We start from the raw sequence: 20,591 nt of genomic DNA, 5'->3' as shown, positions 1-20,591 counted from the left end.
CATTTCTCTAGTGAAGGAATTGGACATTGGTGAGGGGAGGGATGGAGGCTGTAGCTCTCTACCCTTCTCAGGGTGGTCTGCTTGGTCCCTGGCTCAGTGCCGGCCCAGCTCGGGTGCACCGTCCTCGTATCTTGCAGCTGCCCTCCCACCGCCTACTTTCCCCACAGGGTCTGGAAGAGAATATGTGTCTGCAGGGTCAGTGAGCTGGCTGCAAAACCTGGCTTCACCATTGGACTTGACCTCTGGAAATCATTAACTTCACCTGCCCAAAAAAAGAGCTAAAGACAGCCACCTCTCAATGCTGTCGCAATCACACTTAGAAAAGTAGCTGGCACGCTGTTGGCCTTCAAATGTTACCATTTTTCTACCCAGAAACCCCTGGGGTGTAACATGGCTTCCCCTCACCTCCGGACCGAGCAGCCTGTCCTTAGAAGCCCCAGCGACCGGTCTGGTAGCTGCTGATCTGTTAACCTCTCAGGGCCATCAGCACCCTCAGGGTTTCTGCAGCGCCTCCTGGTGGCTGAGAAGACATTAGCCTAAGTAAGGTCTCCAAGCTACAAAACGTCCCCCAACCACTGGCGCAGAAGGCATTTGCAGAGCTCAAGGCAGCCTCTCCTCACCGGGACCCCCCTTAGAATCCAAAGGGGGGCAGGCGCTGCGGCTCACTAGGCTAATCCTCCGCCTGTGGCGCTGGCACACGGGGTTCTAGTCCTGGTTGGGGCGCCGGATTCTGTCCCCGTTGCTACTTTTCCAGGCCAGCTCTCTGCTGTGGCCCGGGAGTGCAGTGGAGGATGGCCCAAGTGCTTGGGCCCTGCACCCCATGGGAGACCAGGAGAAGTACCTGGCTCCTGCCATCGGATCAGTGCGGTACACCGGCCGCAGCGGCCACTGGGGGGTGAACCAACAGAAAAGGAAGACCTTTCTCTCTGTCTCTCTCTCTCACTGTCCACTCTGCCTGTCAAAAAAAAAAAAAAATCCAAAGAGGGTCATCACTCATGCACATTCCCAGGCCCCCAGCAGTTCTGAACCCTGGATTGGATCTAGGTTTGCGGCTCAAACTCTACTTGGAAAACCAGAACACCTGTGAGTCTTTGTGCTTTGGTTCAGTCTTGGAATTGGACTCACTAGTGGCTGTGCAGTCACCAGAGAGACGTGTTAGGGGAGAGAAGAAACCCTGGGACATCCGGTGGGACCCCAGGAGGCAGGCAGAAGGAGCTGGCAGGATGCTCCAGGATAGCAGAAGTCACAAGACAGGAGATGCCTGAACCACAGAGGAGGGGAGGCCAGACCGGGGCAGCTCTGGACTCTGGACAAGCCCCACTGCGGGTCTCTGCCCGGGTGCTGCTGCCTGCTCCCTAAATGTGAAGACAGACAAGGCACAGCCGGTGCCTGGGGGAGTGAGGTGTCCACCTGAGAGGCCTGCAGCGGCTGTGGTCGGTCACCAGAGCAGGCAAGCTGGGACCCACAGTGCCACCTCTCTGTTCTCTGCCCCCGCAGGGCGGGCCACGATGGAGGTGGCCCCGTCATTCTCCAGTGTCCTGAAGGACTGCAGCGTCACCGAGGGCCAGGATTTTGTGCTACAGTGTTCGGTACAGGGGACCCCAGCACCCCGAATCACCTGGCTGCTCAACGGTGAGCCCCCACTGCCCCAGCCCCCTGCTCTGGTGCGCTGGCCCCTCCCATACTGCCCAAGTTCTCTTCACTCCCAGTTAGACCTCAGACATCTCAAGAGCCTAAGCAGAAAGCACAGGTAGGGAGGGCACAGGATTTAGGGGTCTGCTACTGACGGGCGGAGCAAGCCAAGATGCAAAATGCCTTCCCCATGTACAAAAACCGGCTGTAGGCGGGAGGTGGCCCCTGACCCGCGGTTTGCTTTATACCAGTCTGAGCCAGCAAGTTCTGGCAGAGCTTGGCGTTTCCACACCTTCCCACTAGAGGGCGACCGTGCTCACGTTGGGTTTCCTTGGCGGCTAACTCTGGCCTGGCCCAGCTGTGGGCTGCGAGGTCTGCACTTCTGAGCCCGTGTGGGTGGGACCAGAATGAGTTACCCCCTAGTGAAAAGAATGCTCTCGAGAAGTGTGTCAGTGCCTGTCCAGACAGCAGGACCACACTGAGAGTGAAAAGGGAATGTCCTGGTGTGCTCAAGGAAGAGTGGGTATGAGGGTGGCATTGTCACAACAATAAAATCAGAGAGTGGCGGTCGGCCCTCTTGGTGTCAGGGTCCTAGCCCCTGCCTTCCCTGGCCCCCTGCCCCTGGCCCCCAGCCTCCAGCCCCCAGCCCCACGTGACGGAGTGCACGAGGCTGGCAGAACATCGCCCCTCTGGCCCCATGGCACGGTGGCCCCGGCTTTGCCAAACCGTGCTGGAGACACGAAGTGTTACTCCCTGCGGAAGAAAACCTCGCCCCACGGGGAGAGGACCTGCTTCCCCCACCCGGCCGCCCACCCCCGGTTTTATGAAGTGCAAACCGGGTCCCTGCGTCTTGGTGAGAGAAGAAACTGACAGTTGCTTCCTGCATGGCGTGGGGGACACATTCCTGCTCTCGGGCCAGAAGCTTCAGTCCCGAGATTTTCGTTTGTTGGTTTTTTTTTTTTTTTTTTTTTTTTTTTTCCTGGAAATGAGGAGTCACGTCCTGGAATGATGAAATCCCAGGAACGTATAGCATTCAGGAAAGCACTGGAGCTCACGGGATGCGCTCCAGGCCCCATGCAGGACTTTGTAAAATGTGCTGGGGGAAGGGACTCTGGGAAGGAGGGTCCAGGGTCAGCTTTAGCTCCCCTGCTCTTTTTTCCTAAGCCCTAACCCCCTCCCCGCCACTGCACAAAAGAAACGCACCCACTGCAACATCAGGGTGGGGAGGCAGATGTGCTCACTGGTGAACGTCTACGAGGGGGAAGGGACCGCTGCTCCTGGAGGCCTCACGTCCAGGCTAGGCAAGGCCTGTTCTGCCTTGAGTCTGGGCTCTGGACCAGATGATCCTGTGAGATTCTTTGTAGGCTCTGACCCTGTGAGATTCTTTGCAGGCTCTGAATTTGTGTGGTTGTGGACATGGACTGGGAGACTGTTCTTTGTTTTAACACGAAACATCCAGGATCCTGTCTGGTTCCTCCTGCCTATCTACCCCCGGCAAGGCCATCCAGGCCCAGTCTTGCCCCCCCATCCACCCAATCAGTCACTCCCTTTGCTTTCTTTCTCCAGCCCACAAACCTCCGTGCACGGGCTGAGGGCGGTCCTGCCACACCCTTGGCCCTCTGCGGACCTAAGCGAGCCTGAGGAGCCCCAGCATCAGTGCCCACTGAGGATAGGAGCCCCGGGCGGCCATGGGTGCAGCCTGGCCTCAGTCCTCCTGTGCTTCCCCCCACAGGGCAGCCCATCCGGTACGCCCACTCCACCTGTGCAGCTGGTGTAGCCGAGCTCCACATCCAGGATGCCCTGCCAGAAGACGATGGCACCTACACCTGTCTGGCTGAGAACGCCCTGGGCCAGGTGTCCTGCAGCGCCCGGGTCGCCGTCCACGGTAGGAACCTAGCAAGGCATGCCTTTCCTGTAGACATGCCTGCTCCGTGGTATTACTGGCTTGGACCTAGAGAGGTGCAGGGGGCCTGGCTCTAGCCATCACTGGTAGGCAGCTGAGACCCCCTGATGACAGAGCACACTCCTCTCAAAGCAGGCAGGTGGAAGCCATGGCCTCTGGGAGTTCCCAGTAAGAAGGTCTGCCATGAGACAGGACCCAGCCCTCACCCCAGCAGGGCCGTGGAAGGTACATGGCAAGGGGGAAGGGTCCCCTGGCTTCAGTAGCCCCCAGTCTGGTAGGAAGAAAACCACACACAGGGCAAGATGATGGAGGGGGCATGCTCCCAGCCCCCAGAGCAATTAGGGGTCTCACAAATGGTGTGTGGGGACTGAGACTCCACGGGGGACCACAGGTTGTCCCCTCCGCCTTCGGGGCCTGCTCCTCCCTGCCAGCCAGGCTTGTTCAGTACGTCCCCAGCCTGGTGGCCAGTAAGCTGATTATCATAGTCGTCCATGGATCAGCCAAGCAGTCAGTCCCCAGGAGTCCCAGGGAGCTGCAGACTCAAGGCAGATCTGTCTGGGCTGCGGTGCCCGTGCACACAGAGGTGCTGCTCGGGCCCTGGGCTTTCAGGTAAGCCCGACCCCCGCCTCCCCCTGGGCCTGGGCGTGGTGGGTCTGCTTTCCCCATCAGTCTGGCAGGAGACCACATCTCCTCTGTCTTTGTCCCCAGGCCTCTGTCCTCTCTGGCAGAGTGTCCCTGGGACATAAGCAGTCGCCCCTGGGAGGCTGCAGGAGTTGGTTTCCCTGGAAGGGGACACGCCTGTGCTGTCCACTGTGTTAAATTCCTTCCCCTCCCTGTGTCATCTCAGAGACCTCAGCAGGAGGTGGGGGCGGGGGGGGGGGGTGTGGTGGTGGTGGTGCTGTCCCTATTCTACACAGGAAGGTCCGCAGTTCTTAGGAACTCCGTGTCACTTGCCTACGTGCGCCCAGCTAGTAAGGAAATCCGGGCTGCTGAGCCCCGACCCGGGGTGTCTGCATTCCACGCCTGCTGCTGCACCCTGCCCCTCCCAAAGCGGGAGGCTGCCTACTGTGGGCTGGGCAGTGTCAGTGCCTCGGGGACAGAATAGCTGGCACCCAAGGAAAATGTGACTGATGCCTGACCTCACCCCCGCCCTGCGAAGCTCTGTGGGGAGCCAGTGCATACCCCCAGGACCCCGGATTTCTCTGGAAAACTGCCTCGGCATGGAGCCATCACTGATGAACTGGTCTACCCCTTCCTCCGGGAAACCTCCCTCCTGGGGCAGGGCCCACTGTGGCCCTGGGACTGTGTCCCACTTGGCCTCCCTGGTTCTCATTGCATGGCTGCAGTGGCAGCCTCAGTGAGACTTCCAAGGAAACCAGAGTGGCTCAGAATAGCCCTCGCTGGCCCCTTCCCACCAGGCACCCTGCTCAGAGGCAGCTTGGCCCACCCGAGTGCCCACTGGGCAGGGGGAGTGAGGACAGCATGGGCCAGGCCGAATGGCTCAATCCCCTGTCTACTGAGTGCTGCTCTCGCTGGCTCTGCCACCAGCCCAGCTAATCCAGTGCCTGACCCCCCAACCCTGCACTGAGATTGGATTAGCAACACCCAGCCAGGCTAATCTCCGCCCCCTGGAGCCGGGGGTCCCTCAGCGGAGGAGCAAGAACTCTTTGGAGTGATCGCCCCTCTGCTGGCCTGTGAGAGGGCGGGGCGTGCGTCCTCTGCCAGGCTGGACTTGCTCCAAGAGCAGCCCAGCGTGAGTGACAGCCCCTCCCCTCCCGCGCCGGCCAGACCCAGGCTCTGAGACCATAAATGGTGAAGGAGGCCGGGAGATGCACCGCGCCAGCGCCCATGCCCCTGTCTCTGCACGGGCCTGGGCCAGGGTGAGCCTGAGCCTGGCACCGTGACACCCCCGGCACTGCGCCCAGAGGCAGCCGCGAGGCTCCAGCCACTGCCTGCACCCTCCTAGGCTATGGAGTTTTCCGGACTTCCCTGGCAGCGCCCCTGGCCCCGGGGGCAGCTTGGAGTAGGTGGGGGAGGGGCGGTGACCGCAGGGGGTACTTTTGGGCTCAGGCACCAGCAACGTGTGTCCGCGGGCTCCTTCACTGCCCAGACCTGTGCTTCCTTTGCCCTTGGTGGGGCGCCAGGCCGTCGTGGGGGCAGGGATGGGTGTGAGCCCCGCTCCCCTGGCGTACTGCCTGGAAACCAGGCCGCCCCCGGGAGTGGTCACTCACAGCACCCGGGTGCGTTAAAGGTGTGGGTACACACAGCATCCCCAGAACCCGGGACGTGCTCAGCAGGTATGGGCAGTCAGGACGGTTGCCCACCGGGGCACACCTTGAAGCAACAAGTAGTTGAAGAGGCCAGGTGTCGGGAGGGGCTTTTACCAGAGGCTCCGCTCTGCCATCGCTTTGTCTGTCAGGTAGGGACAGAGAGAATGAGAGGCCAGGGGCTCCTGAAGCGGAGGTTTCTGCACCTGACGCCCAGGGTTCTGGCCACAAGGTGGCGCTGCCAGCAGTACGTTTCCCTCCGCCGCCGCCCCAGGCTCAGCGGCAGAGCGCAGTAGGTTCTGGGCGGAGGGCCAGGCAGAGGGGTGACTCCCTCGCCTCTCAGCTTCTGCCAGGGTGTTGCAGTCAGTGGGTCCGAGAGCAGAACATGCTGCGTGTGCTGTCTGCTTCCTTCCTCCATGGGGCTCTTCTCCCACACAGTGCTCCTGGCGGCATGCCCTGCCCTGCCCTCGGCGCTCTGTCTTCTACCCACAAGTCTTTCTTGAGCACGTGGGTGTGGCCGTGCCAGGCATTGGCCAGGGGGAAGTGCAGGACACAGGGCAGACCAGGGCCCTGCCTGAAGAGGGGGACAGGGGCCCCCATCAACCTGCTTTGATCTCCATCACCAACAGTGCTTTGAAGAAGGGTGTGAGGATACAGAAGCCTAGGAGGGGTCCTTTCTGAGTCGTGTGACGGAGAAAGCCTCCAGGACATCAGTGAACTGCAGAAAAGGTGCTCTGGGCAGTCCGTGCAGCAAGTGCAAAGGCCCTGAGGCAGGGACAGGGTCTATGCAAGGGCCAGCAAGGTGACCTTTGTGGCTAAATGTCAGGGTTAAATGTCAGGTTTAACTTCTCTCTCTCTCTCTCTCTCTTTTTTTTTTTTTTAATATATTAAGAACCTTAGTTCACCCAAAACCTCTGCTCCTAAGCCTAAGGGGGCAAGCAGCTAACTAAATGTTAAGTGTGTTCATAGCCCATGTCCCAGTTTCACGCAAGTCAGTTCAGAATTAGATTTGTGCACCCGTGGCTTCTCCGTGCCACAGAACGACTGTGGCTGTGTCCGAGCGTCTCTGCCCTATCAGAGGACTTGAACTTCGCATCACGAGGTGGACGGTTGTAGAGACTGACAGCTCTCTACCCGTGCAGCCCGTGGGCAGTCATGAGTCCTTGACCATCCAAGTCACAGCATGATGTTCCCTGTGGCAGATGGGCCCCGTGTGAGGACGGTGTGACGGGAGGGTGGTTTCCAGGCCCTGGCCGAGAGAGGTCCTCGGGCAGTTTGCACGCTGTGCCTGATGATAACTTTTGAAGCAGCGAGGAGGCTGTGGCAGACCCCGCCTGCGCTCCAGCAACGCCGTCATTACTGGCCAGAGGCTTTCCTCGTGCCGCCGTCACTCGTCCCGTTCCCTCTGTCTTCTCCTTGCACAGTTGGGTTCTCGTTTGCTTGTCAGCATCTGGAGACCCTGGTGGAAGGAAGGCCGAGGGAGAGCCGGGCTAAGGGAGGAAGCATCTTTGTTGCTGCGGACTCGCCGAGGTCTTGCTGTTTCCTTAGGGGACAGACTTTCATTGAAAGGACTCGGCTGTGTCCCCAGGCGTCTGCAGCGGGCATGGAGGCCCTGGACGTGGGGAGGGGTGAGCACAGCCCTCGGTCAAGGAGCCCTCCCTCGTGAGCAGCCCTGGAGTCCAGGGGCTGGGGAGCCCCATTCCTGAGCCCTGAGCCAGGCCGGGTGTTGAGCATGAAGGAACGGGGGGGGGGGGGGGGGGGGGGACTGTGCTTCCCCACCCCACCCCACCCCCCGCCTCAGTTGGTGATTTATTGAATTTCCACAGAATCACAGGGTTGGGGGTGAACCAGATCTGCCGTTGGAATGGAATTTGGCATTATAATAGCTAAGAAAAACAGCTCATGTTCAAAGCCTGAAGGAGACCTTGAGCCAGCTCAAGATGAAAGCAAGCATGTGCCCCGAATGCAAATTTGGATCCACACATTGGGGCTTCGGAGAGCAGCGAGCTGACCAGCCAAAGCTGGCAGGTAGAAAAAGCAAGGCTTTAAGGAGAAAGTCAGAAATGAGTTGTTTGTCCTGCCAGCCTCAGAGAAACAGAAGGGCTGGGAAGGAACGGACAGGGAGGGTGTGGCAGAGAGACGGGCCCTGAGCTCGGGGCTCTTACTGCCAGGTCCAGGAGCTGCTGCCGGCCTGTGTGCTGGCCCTGGCCTCAGGGAGTTGGTTGTGCGCTTGTGGGTGTGGGGTGCAGTGCAGAGGGTCACAAGCCCCTCCCGGCGCCTGGGCCTTCAGCTCTGTCCTAAATGAGCGGTCCTCGAAATGCCATAGTGGTCATCGCTCTGTGTTTGTGTTTTTAAACTCAAGCCACCGTCAGCAGGTGAATGTGTTGCAGAAGGCGTGTTGTGTCCGAGGAGCTGGCTTGGCTTCCTTGCATTCTCACAGCCACTCCGCCTCCCGCTCGAGAGTCAGCTCCACCTGACACCTGGAGAAAGCAGGTGCTCAGAGAGGTGAAGGCAGCTGCCCAGAGCAGCCCAGCCACACGCCCAGAACAGAGGCCTCTAACTGCTTCAGCCCAGGGCTGCTCTGGGCCCTGATATGCCACGTGATGGGTGCTTTGGCTTCGCTGGAGCAAGTCTTGAATGTTCAATTTCATGGCTAGGAACTGCCTTCAAAAACAACCCCTAGTGAGTCCAAAACAGCAAGCAAGGCCAGGCGGGGAGTACACTGTGGTTCCGTGGGGTCATAGGCAGGCTGTGTGTGCGCGTGCGTGCGCGTGTCTGTCTCTGCTCCTTCTCTCCCACACCCCTCCTCCCCACCTCCCTCCCTCTCCCCTGCAGAACCCTTCTCCTTCTCTTTGCTCTGCTCCCTCTGCTCCGCTCTCTCCTACACCCTTTCCTTCCTCAGCTCCTGGCAACAGCCCGGTCTCATTTTCATTCATCTTTGTTCTTTGTCATGCCCGCTGCTCCCATCCTTTCTCTCCCAAGGGGGCGTAGCCTTAACCCTGGGTCCCAGCGAACGCTTCCCTGCTCTTGGTGTGTCTCCTGCCCAGAGGAAGAAGGCCCAGGCTCCCTGCGACAACACCCACAAACACCACCCTGGGCACCTCACGCCCCTGAGCCTGGCTCTCCTGCCCAGCCTCTGGGGCCTCTGCCGGAGAACAGCTGGAACACAAGCCCAGGGACAGGGTCTCTGGGCTAAGTGGCGGCCCTGGGCACGGGCAGAGTGGCAGGAAGTCCCTTGCAGGATGCAGCTGGCCCACCTTTGCGCCAGGTGAAGACGGGGGTGAGGAGAGTCAGAACCGTGCATTTCTGGGCTGGTGCTATGCCAGATGTGGTTCTGGCTGCTGAGCGGTGCTGCTTCTTCTAACCACTTAGCACCCCTGCAGTGCATCACAGGGGTCACTCCTGTGCTATGAGCAATAGCCGATCACCGTGGAGGAGGGACCCCTGCTGCTGTGCTTCAGACCCCACGAGAGCCCACAGCTCCAAACACCCGTTTCCCTCGGTCTCTCTGTTTGGTCTGCGTCCGCCAAACCAAGACGGGGCCTGCAGGCCACGGACGAGCAGTGTGGCACTTGATTTGTCTCTGCCCTGCTTTCCTTTCCCCCGCGGTCCAGGCTGTCATCTGCTGGTCAGCTGCCGGCGCCACATCCTCGGCACAGTTCACCACAGACCCCCTGGAGAAGGCCCATCCCCTCTGAAGAGAGCCCTGTGTGACATCATCCTGCCTGCCCGTGCTGGCTCCAGGCCTTGGACAAGCTCTTCCCTGTAGCACATCCCGAGGGTTCCATCCTCAAAGTCGGGTGGTGGGTCGGGACAGGGGTTCAGGATTCCAATTAGGACTGTTTTTCTTGGGCTGCCCAAATAGGAACTCACTTGCCCAGGTCCCAAGGTCCTCTCGGGTCCTCCAGCCCCCTGTAGTGTGTGTTTGTGGGGAGGGTGGGCTGGTGTTCTCACCCCAGGTCCTCCCTGCCCCCCCGGCCCCCTGCAGCGTGTGTTTGTGGGGAGGGTAGACTGGTGTTCTCACCTCTACCCTCCCCGGCCCCCCAGCCCTCTGCAGTGTGTGTTTGTGGGGAGGGTGGGCTGGTGTTCTCACCCCAGGTCCTCCCTGCCCCCCCGGCCCCCTGCAGTGTGTGCTTGTGGGGAGGGTGGGCTGGTGTTCTCACCCCAGGTCCTCCCTGCCCCCCAGCCCCTTGCATTCTGTGTTTGGGGTCGTGAGCTGGTGTTCTCACCACCAGAGGAATTTGGGGTGGCTGAATGCCCAGGATGCCTCCGCCTTCGCTAGCCTGATGCACCACTGCTCACCTAGCCCTGATGACGGACCCTGAGCCTGCTGGGGAGCGTCCCTGCGAACAGGAAACCTGGCCTGCAGCTTTGAGAGCAGGCTCGCTCCAAACGTTTACTCGCAGTCATTTCCTTCCTCCTTTGGCTCTTGAGGGAGACGGAACAGGGCCGCAGGTGGTGGGCGACACTGGCACTCTCCGTCCTCGCCTCCTGGGTGGAGGTGCAGGGGTGTCCCCAGCTTGCTGTGAGCCACACCTCGTGGTAGTTCCTAACCATGCTTGCTTCAGGTCGTGTTAAACGGGTCTGTGATCCCTGGGTGAGGCCCGGTCTCCGCTGGTTCTTTTGCTGCTGCTAAGCCCGTGATGGAGGTGAGCCCCGGGGCACAGGTCTGAGTGGTTCTCATCCAGCCTCCTACAGATGTGGTCGTTGGTCATGAGCAGTTGCCCAGAGGGTTTTCACCTGTTGTCTCTGCCACCTCCTGGGGCCCTGTAATGATACTGCCCCTAGAGGCAGGTAGGGACACTGGGCGTCCGGCAGATGGTACTTCCCCCTGGCCATTAGATTGCCAGTGCAGCACCGGCCATGCCCTGTACTCAGGCTTTTAAAGAACCAGAGAGGCAGCTCCCAGCCCCCTCCCACACATGCCTGGGGGGGCTCCCAGGGAGAGAGGTACAGAGAAGTTTGCAGTCTGCAGTGGCTGAGACCCCCAGGATGGCTGGGTTTTGCAAACCCCAAGAGTAAGCAGCAGGCAGTGGGAGGAACGGAGAGAGGGTGGGCCCAGGGGGAGGTTGCCTGAAGGAGAGCAAGCTGGAGCTCTTTATGTCCCGGCAGCGCCTAGGGGCTGGAGCCCATGTGCACTGGGCTCTTTGAGGCTGGGACTCCGGCTGAGACGACACAGAGGTGGGAACAGGGAGGGCACCAGAGTCCTGGAGCCTTCTCAGACTGTGTAAGACAGGAAATTCCTCAACTCTCCCGAGGCAGCCAGTGTCCCTCACAGCTGCTCAGCAGTCGGGGAGCCGGGACAGAGCTGTGTGTCTCCAGTGCAGTGCTCCTAAGCCCACTCCCAGACCTCCTGCCAGGGCCTGGGGACCGCCCCCTGGCACAGCCATGGTGCCTGCTCTGGGACGTGGGCCAAAGACAGGACCCTGAGAGCCTTGTCTTCTGGCTGGGGCCATTACCTGTTCTTGCACACCTGACCCATGTCTGTCTGACTGCACCTGCTCTGGGGGAGTTTGTCTCCAGCCTCCTGGGCCTTACCAGTCTCTCCCCAGCCACAGTCCCAGAGGCTGGGCTAGCTGCACTGGGCAGCGGGCCTGATTTTGTTTTCAGTGGCAACAAATAAAAGCTCAGCAGCCAGTTTGGAGTTAGGCCTTGCCCAGGTAGGTAAAGCTCCCTGGAAATGCAGCCCACAGACCCAGGCTTCCTAAACAAGGTCTGGTACTTGTGGCTGTGAGCTACTAAATTCCCCAAATGCCAGCGTCCCTGTCTCTCAAAACTTAGAGCTTAAGAAAGAAACATCCCAGCTGTCTTCATCTGTTTTCCATGGCTGTAACCAAAATCCCCGAGGCTAGATAGTTGGTAAAGAAAAGAGATTGATCTCTGCTCATGGTTCTACGGGTCCGGCACCTCCTTGGGTTCTGGTGGGACCTCGTGCTGCGTCGTGTCAGGAGGGCTGAGCAGAAGGGGGAAGCAGCTGTGTGCAGAAGGAGCACGTGTGCAAGAGAGACAGCTGGGGCGGGGCAGACACCGGACCCCCACCCTAACCACCTGCCGACTCACACCTGCCTGAACCACGCCAGCCTCAAGAACACCTGGTCTGGTCTCTTGAGAAAGACTTGATCCATCTTTGAGGGCGGTGCCCCCATGACCTGAGCACCGTATTGGGAATCAAATATCAGTGTGAATTTCAGTGGGGACAAACCACCCCCAAACCATAGCTCCAGCCCCAGCCTCATCTCAGCGCCCGCATCAGCAGCCAGGAGCTGGAGGGGCTTAGTAAAGTTCAAAGCTCCCTGGCCCCCAGGACAAAGGGGAAGACAGTGCCAGCCAGGCCTGAGCTGTGCATGCAGCAGTCTGCTCAGCCCCTCCCCAAGCCCCTGCAAGGCACAGTCGGAGCCCCACCGGGGGTGGGGTCCAAGAATGAGGAAGAGGTTCTCTGTGAGTGCATCTCTGCGGGCACTCAGTGGGTGAGTGGACCAGGCCTGCACCCAGACAGCGGTCTGGGTGTGTCCCTGATGAGCCCGTGCTCCCCCTGCCCAGTCTTTATGGAGCTGGTGTTCACGCACAACAGACTGTGTACACGGAAGGTGCTTCCTTTGGTGACGAGGGCTGATGTCCACCTCCAGGAAACCTGCACGCTCTAGGGAATGAGCGTCTGCTTTACCCCCAAGTGCTCCCTTGTGCCCGTTTGTAATCCAGCCCCAAGCCTCAGCCCTGGGCCCCCGGCAACCACCTCTCTGCTTTCTGTCACTCTGCTCTGTGTCTGTTCTTCAGTTTTATAGAAGTGATATCATCTAACATGTAGTCTCTCTTTGGCTTCTTGTACTCAAAATAAGTTCTCAAGATTTATTTATTTATTTATTTATTTATTGGAAAGGCAAAGAGAGAGAGAAATCTCCCATTCACTGGTTCATTCCCCAAATGGCTGCAATAGCTGGGACTGGGCCAGGCTGAAGTCAGGAGCCTGGGACTCCATCCAGGTCTCCCACATGGGTGGGTTGGCCTAACCCACTGCACCACAGTGTCGGCCCCTCGACGTCAGTATTGTGAGCTTCACTCCTGCTGCAGCGTCTCTCAGTACCCCACCCCTTTTCCTTACTTAGTAGTATTCCACGGATGGCCCACCACTGGTTTGTTTATTCCCCTGTTGGCACTATTGTGGATAACCCACTGGAAGCACTGTGCACAGACCTGTGTGTAGCTGTGGCTCCCATACTCGTGGGCAGGTCCTCAGGAGAGTGCCTGGGCCAGGGCGGAAGTGTGTGTTTGACCCTAGCGCACAGCCAGACCATTCTCCGAGGTTCTGCAGCACCAGCAGAGTGAGCTCGCCAGCACAGATTTGGGATGCTCAGTCTTTGTCGGTGTAGCCTCGGCTGTCTTGAGGGGCTCGAATCTCCTAAGATGGCAACGGAGCACCATGCGTGGTGGGAAATGACGGGGAAGTGCCACGGTCGTTAACTTTAAAAGTGAGATGCCAAGCCAAGTGTGCAGTGTGTTCTGATATATGTTTAACAAGAAAGAAATGGGGGCCTGTGTTGTGACACAGCAGGTTAAGCAGCTGTCTGTGATACCAGCATGCCATACTGGTGCCCATAGCTCTGGCTACTCCGCTTCCAACCCAGCTCCCTACCAGTGCACCTGAGGAAGCAGCAGAAGATGGCCCAAGTACTTGGGCCCCTGCACCCACGTGGGAGACCAGATGGAGTTCTTGGCTCCATGCTTCAGCCTGGCCCAGCCCCAACTGTTGCAGCCCTCTGGAGAGTGAACCAGTGGGTGCAGGCTATCTCCCTCTCTCTCTCTGTAACTCTGCCTTTCAAATACAAATAAATAAATCTTTTTAAAAGAAGAAAACACAGAATATATGTGTTTGCTTGTGTATTGATACACCTGAGTCATCGCTGGGCAGATGAGCATTGCCTGCCTCTGGGGATGGGGCTGGGAGGGACCCTTTACTCTCCTTGGTCACTTCTGAATTTCATATCATGTGACTGTATCACTTATTCAAAAAAGGCAATACAATTTGAGAAAAGGCATCTCACAAGATGCCAAGCATCAGCTGAGGGACAAGAGCCTTGACCAGCCGTGGCTCTGCAGCCGGCTCCTCGCTCCCGCCCTGCCCTGGGGCGAAGGCGCACCGTCGAGAGGTTCGGTCATCTCGTTCCAGGTGACTCTGAATTCCAGCAGTCAGTCTCCGCTGGAAGCCGGAGTCCCGGGCGGTCGGTCAGCCTGTGTTTGTTCAACGAAGGGATGGTCACTCCACCTTGTGTTGTCTGCACACAGAGAAGAAGAGTGACAGGAAGTGTGAGCGCCTTCTGCCCGTGGCTCCCGGCAGGCCCGTCGCACCTGTCTTCCTGCAGGGCCTCTCTGACCTCAAGGTCATGGATGGAAGCCAGGTCACCATGACAGTCCAGGTGTCAGGTCTGTATCTGCGTCTCTTCTTGGGGAACAGGTAAAAATGGTGGTGCTTCTGACACGGGTGTTGCTACCCAGTGGCCTGCTTACAATGTTGATTCTGCCTGATAATCAGCATGAAACTGTCACTGAGGGACCCACAGAGTGCAGCCTCTCACCTCTCTTTTCTGCCTCTCATGGATAGGATTTCCTAGAATCAAGATTAAACAGTCCAGGGACTGGCACTGTGGCACAGCAGATTAAGCTGCTCTCTGTGACACTCTCATCCCATATAGGTGCTGGTTCGGGTCCCGGCTGCTCTACTTCCAATGCAGCTCCCTGCTAATGCACCTCGGAAAGCAGTGGAAAATGGCCCAAGTGCTTAAGCCCCTGACACCCACATGGGAGACCCAGATGAAATTCTTGACTCTGCCTTTCAAATAAATAAATAAACCTTAAGAAAAAAACATTGAACAATCCAGTGGGAAAAGATGGCCATAACTAGAGGGGTGAGAGGGTCACCTGAAACCACAGTGGGACAGGAAGCTTTAGAAGACTGGGAGAGAACCAGATTGTACGATAACTCGCCAAGTCTCGGACTTTCTCAGATGCCCCATTCAGGTACTAAGGAGGGAAGATGGAGCAGAAGTCCTTATAAAACCGAAGCAGGGAAGCAGAGTGTGGGGTCAGCACCCCAGTCTGAGAAATCAGGGTCCTTGCCAGAGGCAAACAAGAGAATCCCAGAGTGGCCCAGGCACAGCATTTGTGACTGAGGACAGCCACACTTGCCACTGAGTGCGCAAATGACTGGTGGCCGCACTAAGTGGCTCTGTAGCCTGGAGGTGGCTTTCCTGGCTCATTAGTTCTCCTTGAGCTGCGGAAGCCACCATGGGCTCACCCTTCCAGGGATGTACCTACAGGCTGAGGGCTGTCCAGTGGCAGCCCCAGGCAGAAGGCTGTGTCCCTTCCCCTGGGACCCCGACCACAAATGCCATGCCCTTCCTGAGTCCTTGAATTGGAAAAACTGGGCAGTACTGTGCACCTGGCCAGCAGCCTGTCCGACCTGGGGCAGACTGGAGGCCATCTGCTCTCTCTTGGGCCTCTCCAGGCCTGGGCCCAGCCAGCCCACCTCTGCAGCCCGTTCAGAGGCTCTGCTCCTAGGAAGCAAAGCCTAGCGGTCAGTTCTTACATCAGAGGAGACCCTCACCAATGGCTGTTGTCTTATGGTCCAACAAATCCCTAGAAACTGCCCAGAAACAGAGACCAGTGCATGGTGACAGTGTCATCCTCCCATAACCCTGCGTGGGACCCCTAGGCAGGCTGACTCCCTGCCTTACCCAGGAACAGCAGTGGTAAGGCAGCAAAATGAAGCGCTCCCCGAGCTGTCTTCCTCATGACCATCTGCAAGAGTTGCCACGAGGTGACCATGGCCCGGATGTGGACGCGCTGCAGCAGGCAGCGTGGAGTGGAAAACACGCTCAGACTGAACGCGGTGTTCCAGTTACCATTTGGTGTTATGAAGCAGTTTGAAGCTAATTATTAAAAGCATTTGCCCTGGGTTTTCTTCCTCTTCTTTAAAATCACGTGTGCACTTCTGTGTTCTTTCTGGTCTCTTCAATCTGTAGTTAAATGAGCAGAAAGAGCATGTATTTGTGCCCAATACCACTGCCAGCTGCCCTTCTGATGGGCGGTCAGCAGGGAGATGAACTCACTTCATCTTCCTGAAGCCAGGAGGGCTTGAGAGAGTGCCTGGCACGGTACAGCGGCCAGGGCAGAGCTGCCACCAGCCACGGAAGCCCCTGGCTGACGGCTGCCCCGCCCCCTCTCGGTTCAGGGAACCCGCCCCCTGAGGTCCTCTGGCTTCACAACGGGAACGAGATCCAGGAGTCCGAGGACTTCCACTTTGAGCAGAGAGGCACTCGGCACAGCCTGTGTATCCAGGAAGTGTTCCCAGAGGACACAGGCACCTACACCTGCGAGGCCTGGAACAGCGCCGGAGAGGTGCGCACCCAGGCTGTGCTCACAGTGCAAGGTGAGAGGCTCGGCCACTTGGAGCGGGTGGGGAGGGTGCTGTGCGGCCTCCTTGGCACAGGTGAGTAGAGGGTGCAGAAACCCCCGGAGCCTGCTCGGTGCCCAGCTGGGGCCCAGAAGCCAGCTCTCTATCCAACATGTCGCACTCTGGCTGAGTGGGACTGCCCTTCCGAGCTCTCTGAAGTCCTTGTGCTCCCTGGGCTGCTGGTGACAGGCCGTGCAGAGTGCTGAGAGGGAGCTGTGTGAGACACTTAGCCATTTGGCAGCGGGAGCATTTGCAGTGAGTTATGAGCTTATCCGGGCCCTTAGCTTTGGAGAACCGACACTTAAGAGGGGAAGCAAGTGAAGTACCCAGAAAGCGAGTGGCAGTTCTCAGTCACACACAGCTGGCACAGAGCACTAGCACCCAGCCAGTGCCCCACACCTGCTGGTATGCCCACCCCTTGCTTTGGACATACAAGTTCATGTTCACTGTGCTCTCTGAGAATGGAGACAGAGCAGCCACAAAAGGATGTGCTGTTTATATATGCAACCGAAGTGCTTTCTGGAGCAGCTGGTGTTCGGGTAACATGCTGCTTCGGGCCCTTCCCCCCATGGAGAGCTGCGTGGTAGACGCTCTGGTGCAGGGCCTCTGCAGCTCTCCCCTTTGCCAACTTCCAGAGCCCCAGGATGGCACCCAGCCCTGGTTCATCAGCAAGCCTCGCTCCGTGACGGCCTCGCTGGGCCAGAGCGTCCTCATCTCCTGCGCCATCGCCGGCGACCCCTTTCCCAGCGTGCACTGGCTCCGAGACGGCCAAGCCCTCTCCAAGGACACCGGCCACTTCGAGGTGCTGCAGAACGAGGATGTGTTCACCCTGGTCCTGAAACACGTGCAGCCCTGGCACGCCGGCCACTACGAGATCCTGCTCAAGTGAGTCGGCCTGTCCTGCCCGTGCCCTTGACCCTCTGACTCCACATCCCTAGCTCCTGGACCTGGGTATGGGAATCCAGAGGCAGCACCACAGTATGGGGCTGGACTCCAAAGGAAAGCAGGTGTAGGCTCGGTGCTGCTGGCCAGCTCCTGTGTGTTCCCCTTACCTGGGGCAGGTGTCCCCTGAGAACCTCCCTTCCGAGCTCCTTTTCCCAGAACCCTCTGTCTGGATTATCCTGAATCCTGTGCCCCATTACTTGGTGAATGGAGAATATGACATAAGGAGGGAGGGATTCAAGGTGGAAAAGCAGACAGAGAGAAGGAATGTGCGAGTCACCTATCACTGCGTAATAAATCACCCGCAAACCTAGCAGCCCGAAAGAACATGTGGTTATCATCTCGCAGCTTGTGTGCACTGGGAATTTGGAATCAGCTTAGCTGGATGCTTTTGGAGTTTGTGCATCTCTGAGGGCCTGATGTGGCCGGTGGATCCCTCCAAGAAGGCTCTTTTCACGTGGCTGTTGGCCAAGGGCCCCAGCTCCTTGCCACGTGGGCCTCTGCTGGCCACTGGAGGGCCCTCATGGCATGGCAGCTGCTTCCCCAGAGCTAGTGATCCAAGAGGGGGCGCCCATGGGAGCCATACATCATCACTTTAGATATCCTGTCTGTTAAAAGATGAGTCACTAAATACAGCCCATACCCAAAGGGAGAGGGGTTAAGGTCCCCTCTTGGACTGCCACAGGGAGGCTAACGTTCCCCATTCCTTGTTCCTCCCCCTGTTCGAGGTCTTGCTTAGGTTACACAAGAAAAGAAGCACCACAGAGCACTGTGCTGTATTTGCAGGCCCAGAGCCGGTCGGGCCGGTAGTCAGCGTCGCTCTAGTATAGGAGTGGGACCCAGAAATGTTCCACCTTTTCAATGCTCCAGCTCTTGATTTTCTCGGCCGGCCCTGGATTGGTGGGGACAGATCGCCTGCCCTGGCTCCTACGGTAGTTGTAAACATTGACAAAGAGCATTGGCTGCACTTCAGAGGGTTGGGCCCCAGCCTGAAGGTGGTTAGACCTGTCCTGCCTTGGGTACCTGGCTCACGGACTTGATCATTTCCCCAGAGTCAGTTCAAGGCTCTGAGCTGAAAGCCAAGGTCACAGCCATGATGACACACTGCTCCTGCAATGCACAAACAAGTACCCTGTCCGCTCAGGGCCTTTCCAGGCCTGTGCTCGTATACTAGCATCAGCTTCTGCTGCTCCCAACCCACCCTAGTACTCACTGGCCTTTCACCATTATTTCTGAGGAATCCTTGGGCCTGCTAGGAAGTTCTGCTGATCTGGTCAGGGCTCGGTGACTCTCAGTGGAGCTCCGTGATGTGCCTGGCGTCAGGTGATGGGATGGCTATTGGTTGCTGCCAATCCTGCTGCCATCAACAATGTGCCTGGAACACACCCACTGCCTCTGCCTTATGCCTAGACCAGGTATCCCCAGGAAGGCCAACCTGCCTCCCGAATGAGGAGCAGTACCCCCACCCCAGAGAACAGAACAGGCATGGAACATGACATGGGACATCATCTCAAAGTTTATGGAAAATGGGATTCGAGGGCAGTTTATTTGTGTGCAAAGAAATTTGAAATCCGTGCATGTTTTTTTCATAATACTCATTTCCTGTGAACTTGCCCTTGAACCTGTGTGTAGGAGTCCTCATTCCCATCAAGCCAGGCTCCTGGAGGAGATGAGCTCTGTGGGGGACTTTTGAGGAAGAAGAAGAGGGGCTGAGTCTTGGCATGTGAGAGAAGACTCAGCTGTAGAGCAGGCTGAGCAGGAGAGGGCAAGGGGTGGAGAGGGGGAAGCAGGGGGCTGTGGGAGGCTCTCCAGGCCAGAGGGGAAGGGAGCAGGGGAGTGCAGCAGGCAGACTGTCTGGGGCCAGCAGGGGACAGTCGTAAAACTTAGTCCCAGCTGGAAGGGCCCTCAGAAGTTATGCAGCCGCCTTCTCATCTAACGACTGGGGAAACCGAGCTCTCGAGGTCACGAACTTGCTCATGGCCACCCAAAGGCAAGTGGCAGAGCCTGCGTTTGAACTCCTGTCCTGTGCCATCAGATGCTTTTCTGTCCCCTGTGGCTTAGAGTTTCTTTCAAGTGCACTGAGAACTTGGGGGACCTGGGAAATGCACTGCTGTCCCCACCCATGCAGCCTGAACTCCAGCCTCTTCACTCCTCTGTGGGGGAGGCAGGGTCCTGGCTGAGAAGGAGCAGGTCGGTGCGCAGAACGGCCTGACACTGGCCAGCAGCGGGTACCAGGGCACTGGGCCTCACCCCCAGAATGACCTCACGTGGTTCTTCTACAAGCTGAGCCAAGCTCCAGCAGCCTTTCCCAGAGCTTCTGGAGCCCCTTGGTCTCCCCAGCATCTGGCACTAATGAGCCTCCTAATTGCTGTTTGTTGAGCAAAACTACATGTCCCCCCCTCCCCAGTTTTCCAGACTGAGGCTCCCTGAACTTGGGCTCTGAGGAGGGTGGCAGAAGGGGCCAGGCTGTGGGACGAGTAGCTGGGACGGAGAGAGGAGTGAGTTAAGGTCCCCAGGAAGGCACCTGCATGGGCCTAGAAAGGGACAAAAGCAGGAGACCCCAACAGGTGAGGAGAAGGTTGGAGGACAGCATAGATCAACCTTTTCTTACTCCAGAAGGGTCCCAGCACCCAGGGTGAGCAGCGGCCCAAAGCCCCTGAGACTCACATCCCTGCCCTAGACTGCAGTCTCCGTCCATTGGTGGGGGGGCCAGGCAGAGCGAGGGAGGCAGCCACCTGTGATCAGAGCACACACAGACACAGGCTCAACATCTGGTCCTGTGGGTAAGATGTACACCTGCACGCATTTCCCACGGCCCAGACCTCCAGGGCAGGGGTGTTTCCACAAGGGCCCTTCAGAAAGTTCATAACCAAGGGAATTAAAAGGGAAGTTTGTTTGGCTGTAAGAACTTTTGAAACATGCATGGTCTTTCCATAGTCTGCATTTTCTACAAGCTTTTTGAAGACCCCACATACACGTGCACAGACACACACACACACATCCTAGAACAGACGTGTGCTGATGAGACTGCAGGAAGGAGTGCGGAGGCCACAGGTATTGTTCAGGTAGACCCAGGGCTCGGCCCCTTTCCCACCAGCTAGCTCCTTGGAGTGAGGCCCATGACTTAAGCTTTGCAAACCTTGGCTTCCTTACCTGCAACAACGCTGCTGACTCCAGCCTCACAGAAATTTCCCAGGCTACACGAGATGGATTGTGGAAGGAGGGTGTCACAGCACCTGGCATCTCTGGCCAGGTCTTGGTCATGCCCTGCCCTTCCATCCTGGTAAGAGGGATGGACCCAGAGCCTCCTTTGGCTCTCTAAAATGGGTGTGATCGCGTTGCATAGGTCCCTGGTGTGTTGTGAACAAGATGACAGCTGAAAGTTGTGGGTGCTGAAGGG

General features: G+C 58.1%; 1 protein-coding gene across 7 annotated transcripts in view; it reads left to right on the top strand.

Annotated features, from left to right (window-relative positions):
- Positions 1–20,591, top strand: part of MYLK (myosin light chain kinase) — a 214,543-nt gene that overhangs the window by 108,676 nt on the left and 85,276 nt on the right. For all 7 annotated transcript variants that reach the window (XM_089331824.1, XM_089331821.1, XM_089331823.1 and 4 more), the window contains 5 exons: positions 1,498–1,632; positions 3,365–3,517; positions 14,083–14,220; positions 16,028–16,225; positions 16,885–17,134. In XM_089331824.1, the coding sequence (XP_089187950.1) occupies positions 1,498–1,632; positions 3,365–3,517; positions 14,083–14,220; positions 16,028–16,225; positions 16,885–17,134 (874 nt within the window). The remainder of the gene's footprint in view (positions 1–1,497; positions 1,633–3,364; positions 3,518–14,082; positions 14,221–16,027; positions 16,226–16,884; positions 17,135–20,591) is intronic.

This window comes from Oryctolagus cuniculus, chromosome 4 (genome assembly GCF_051225735.1).
Source record: "Oryctolagus cuniculus isolate XC-2025 breed Fujian yellow rabbit chromosome 4, ASM5122573v1, whole genome shotgun sequence".
In the NCBI taxonomy this organism is placed as follows: Eukaryota; Metazoa; Chordata; class Mammalia; order Lagomorpha; family Leporidae; genus Oryctolagus; species Oryctolagus cuniculus.
Note: the sequence above shows the minus strand (reverse complement) of the source record. Positions and strands in the feature narration are given on the sequence as shown.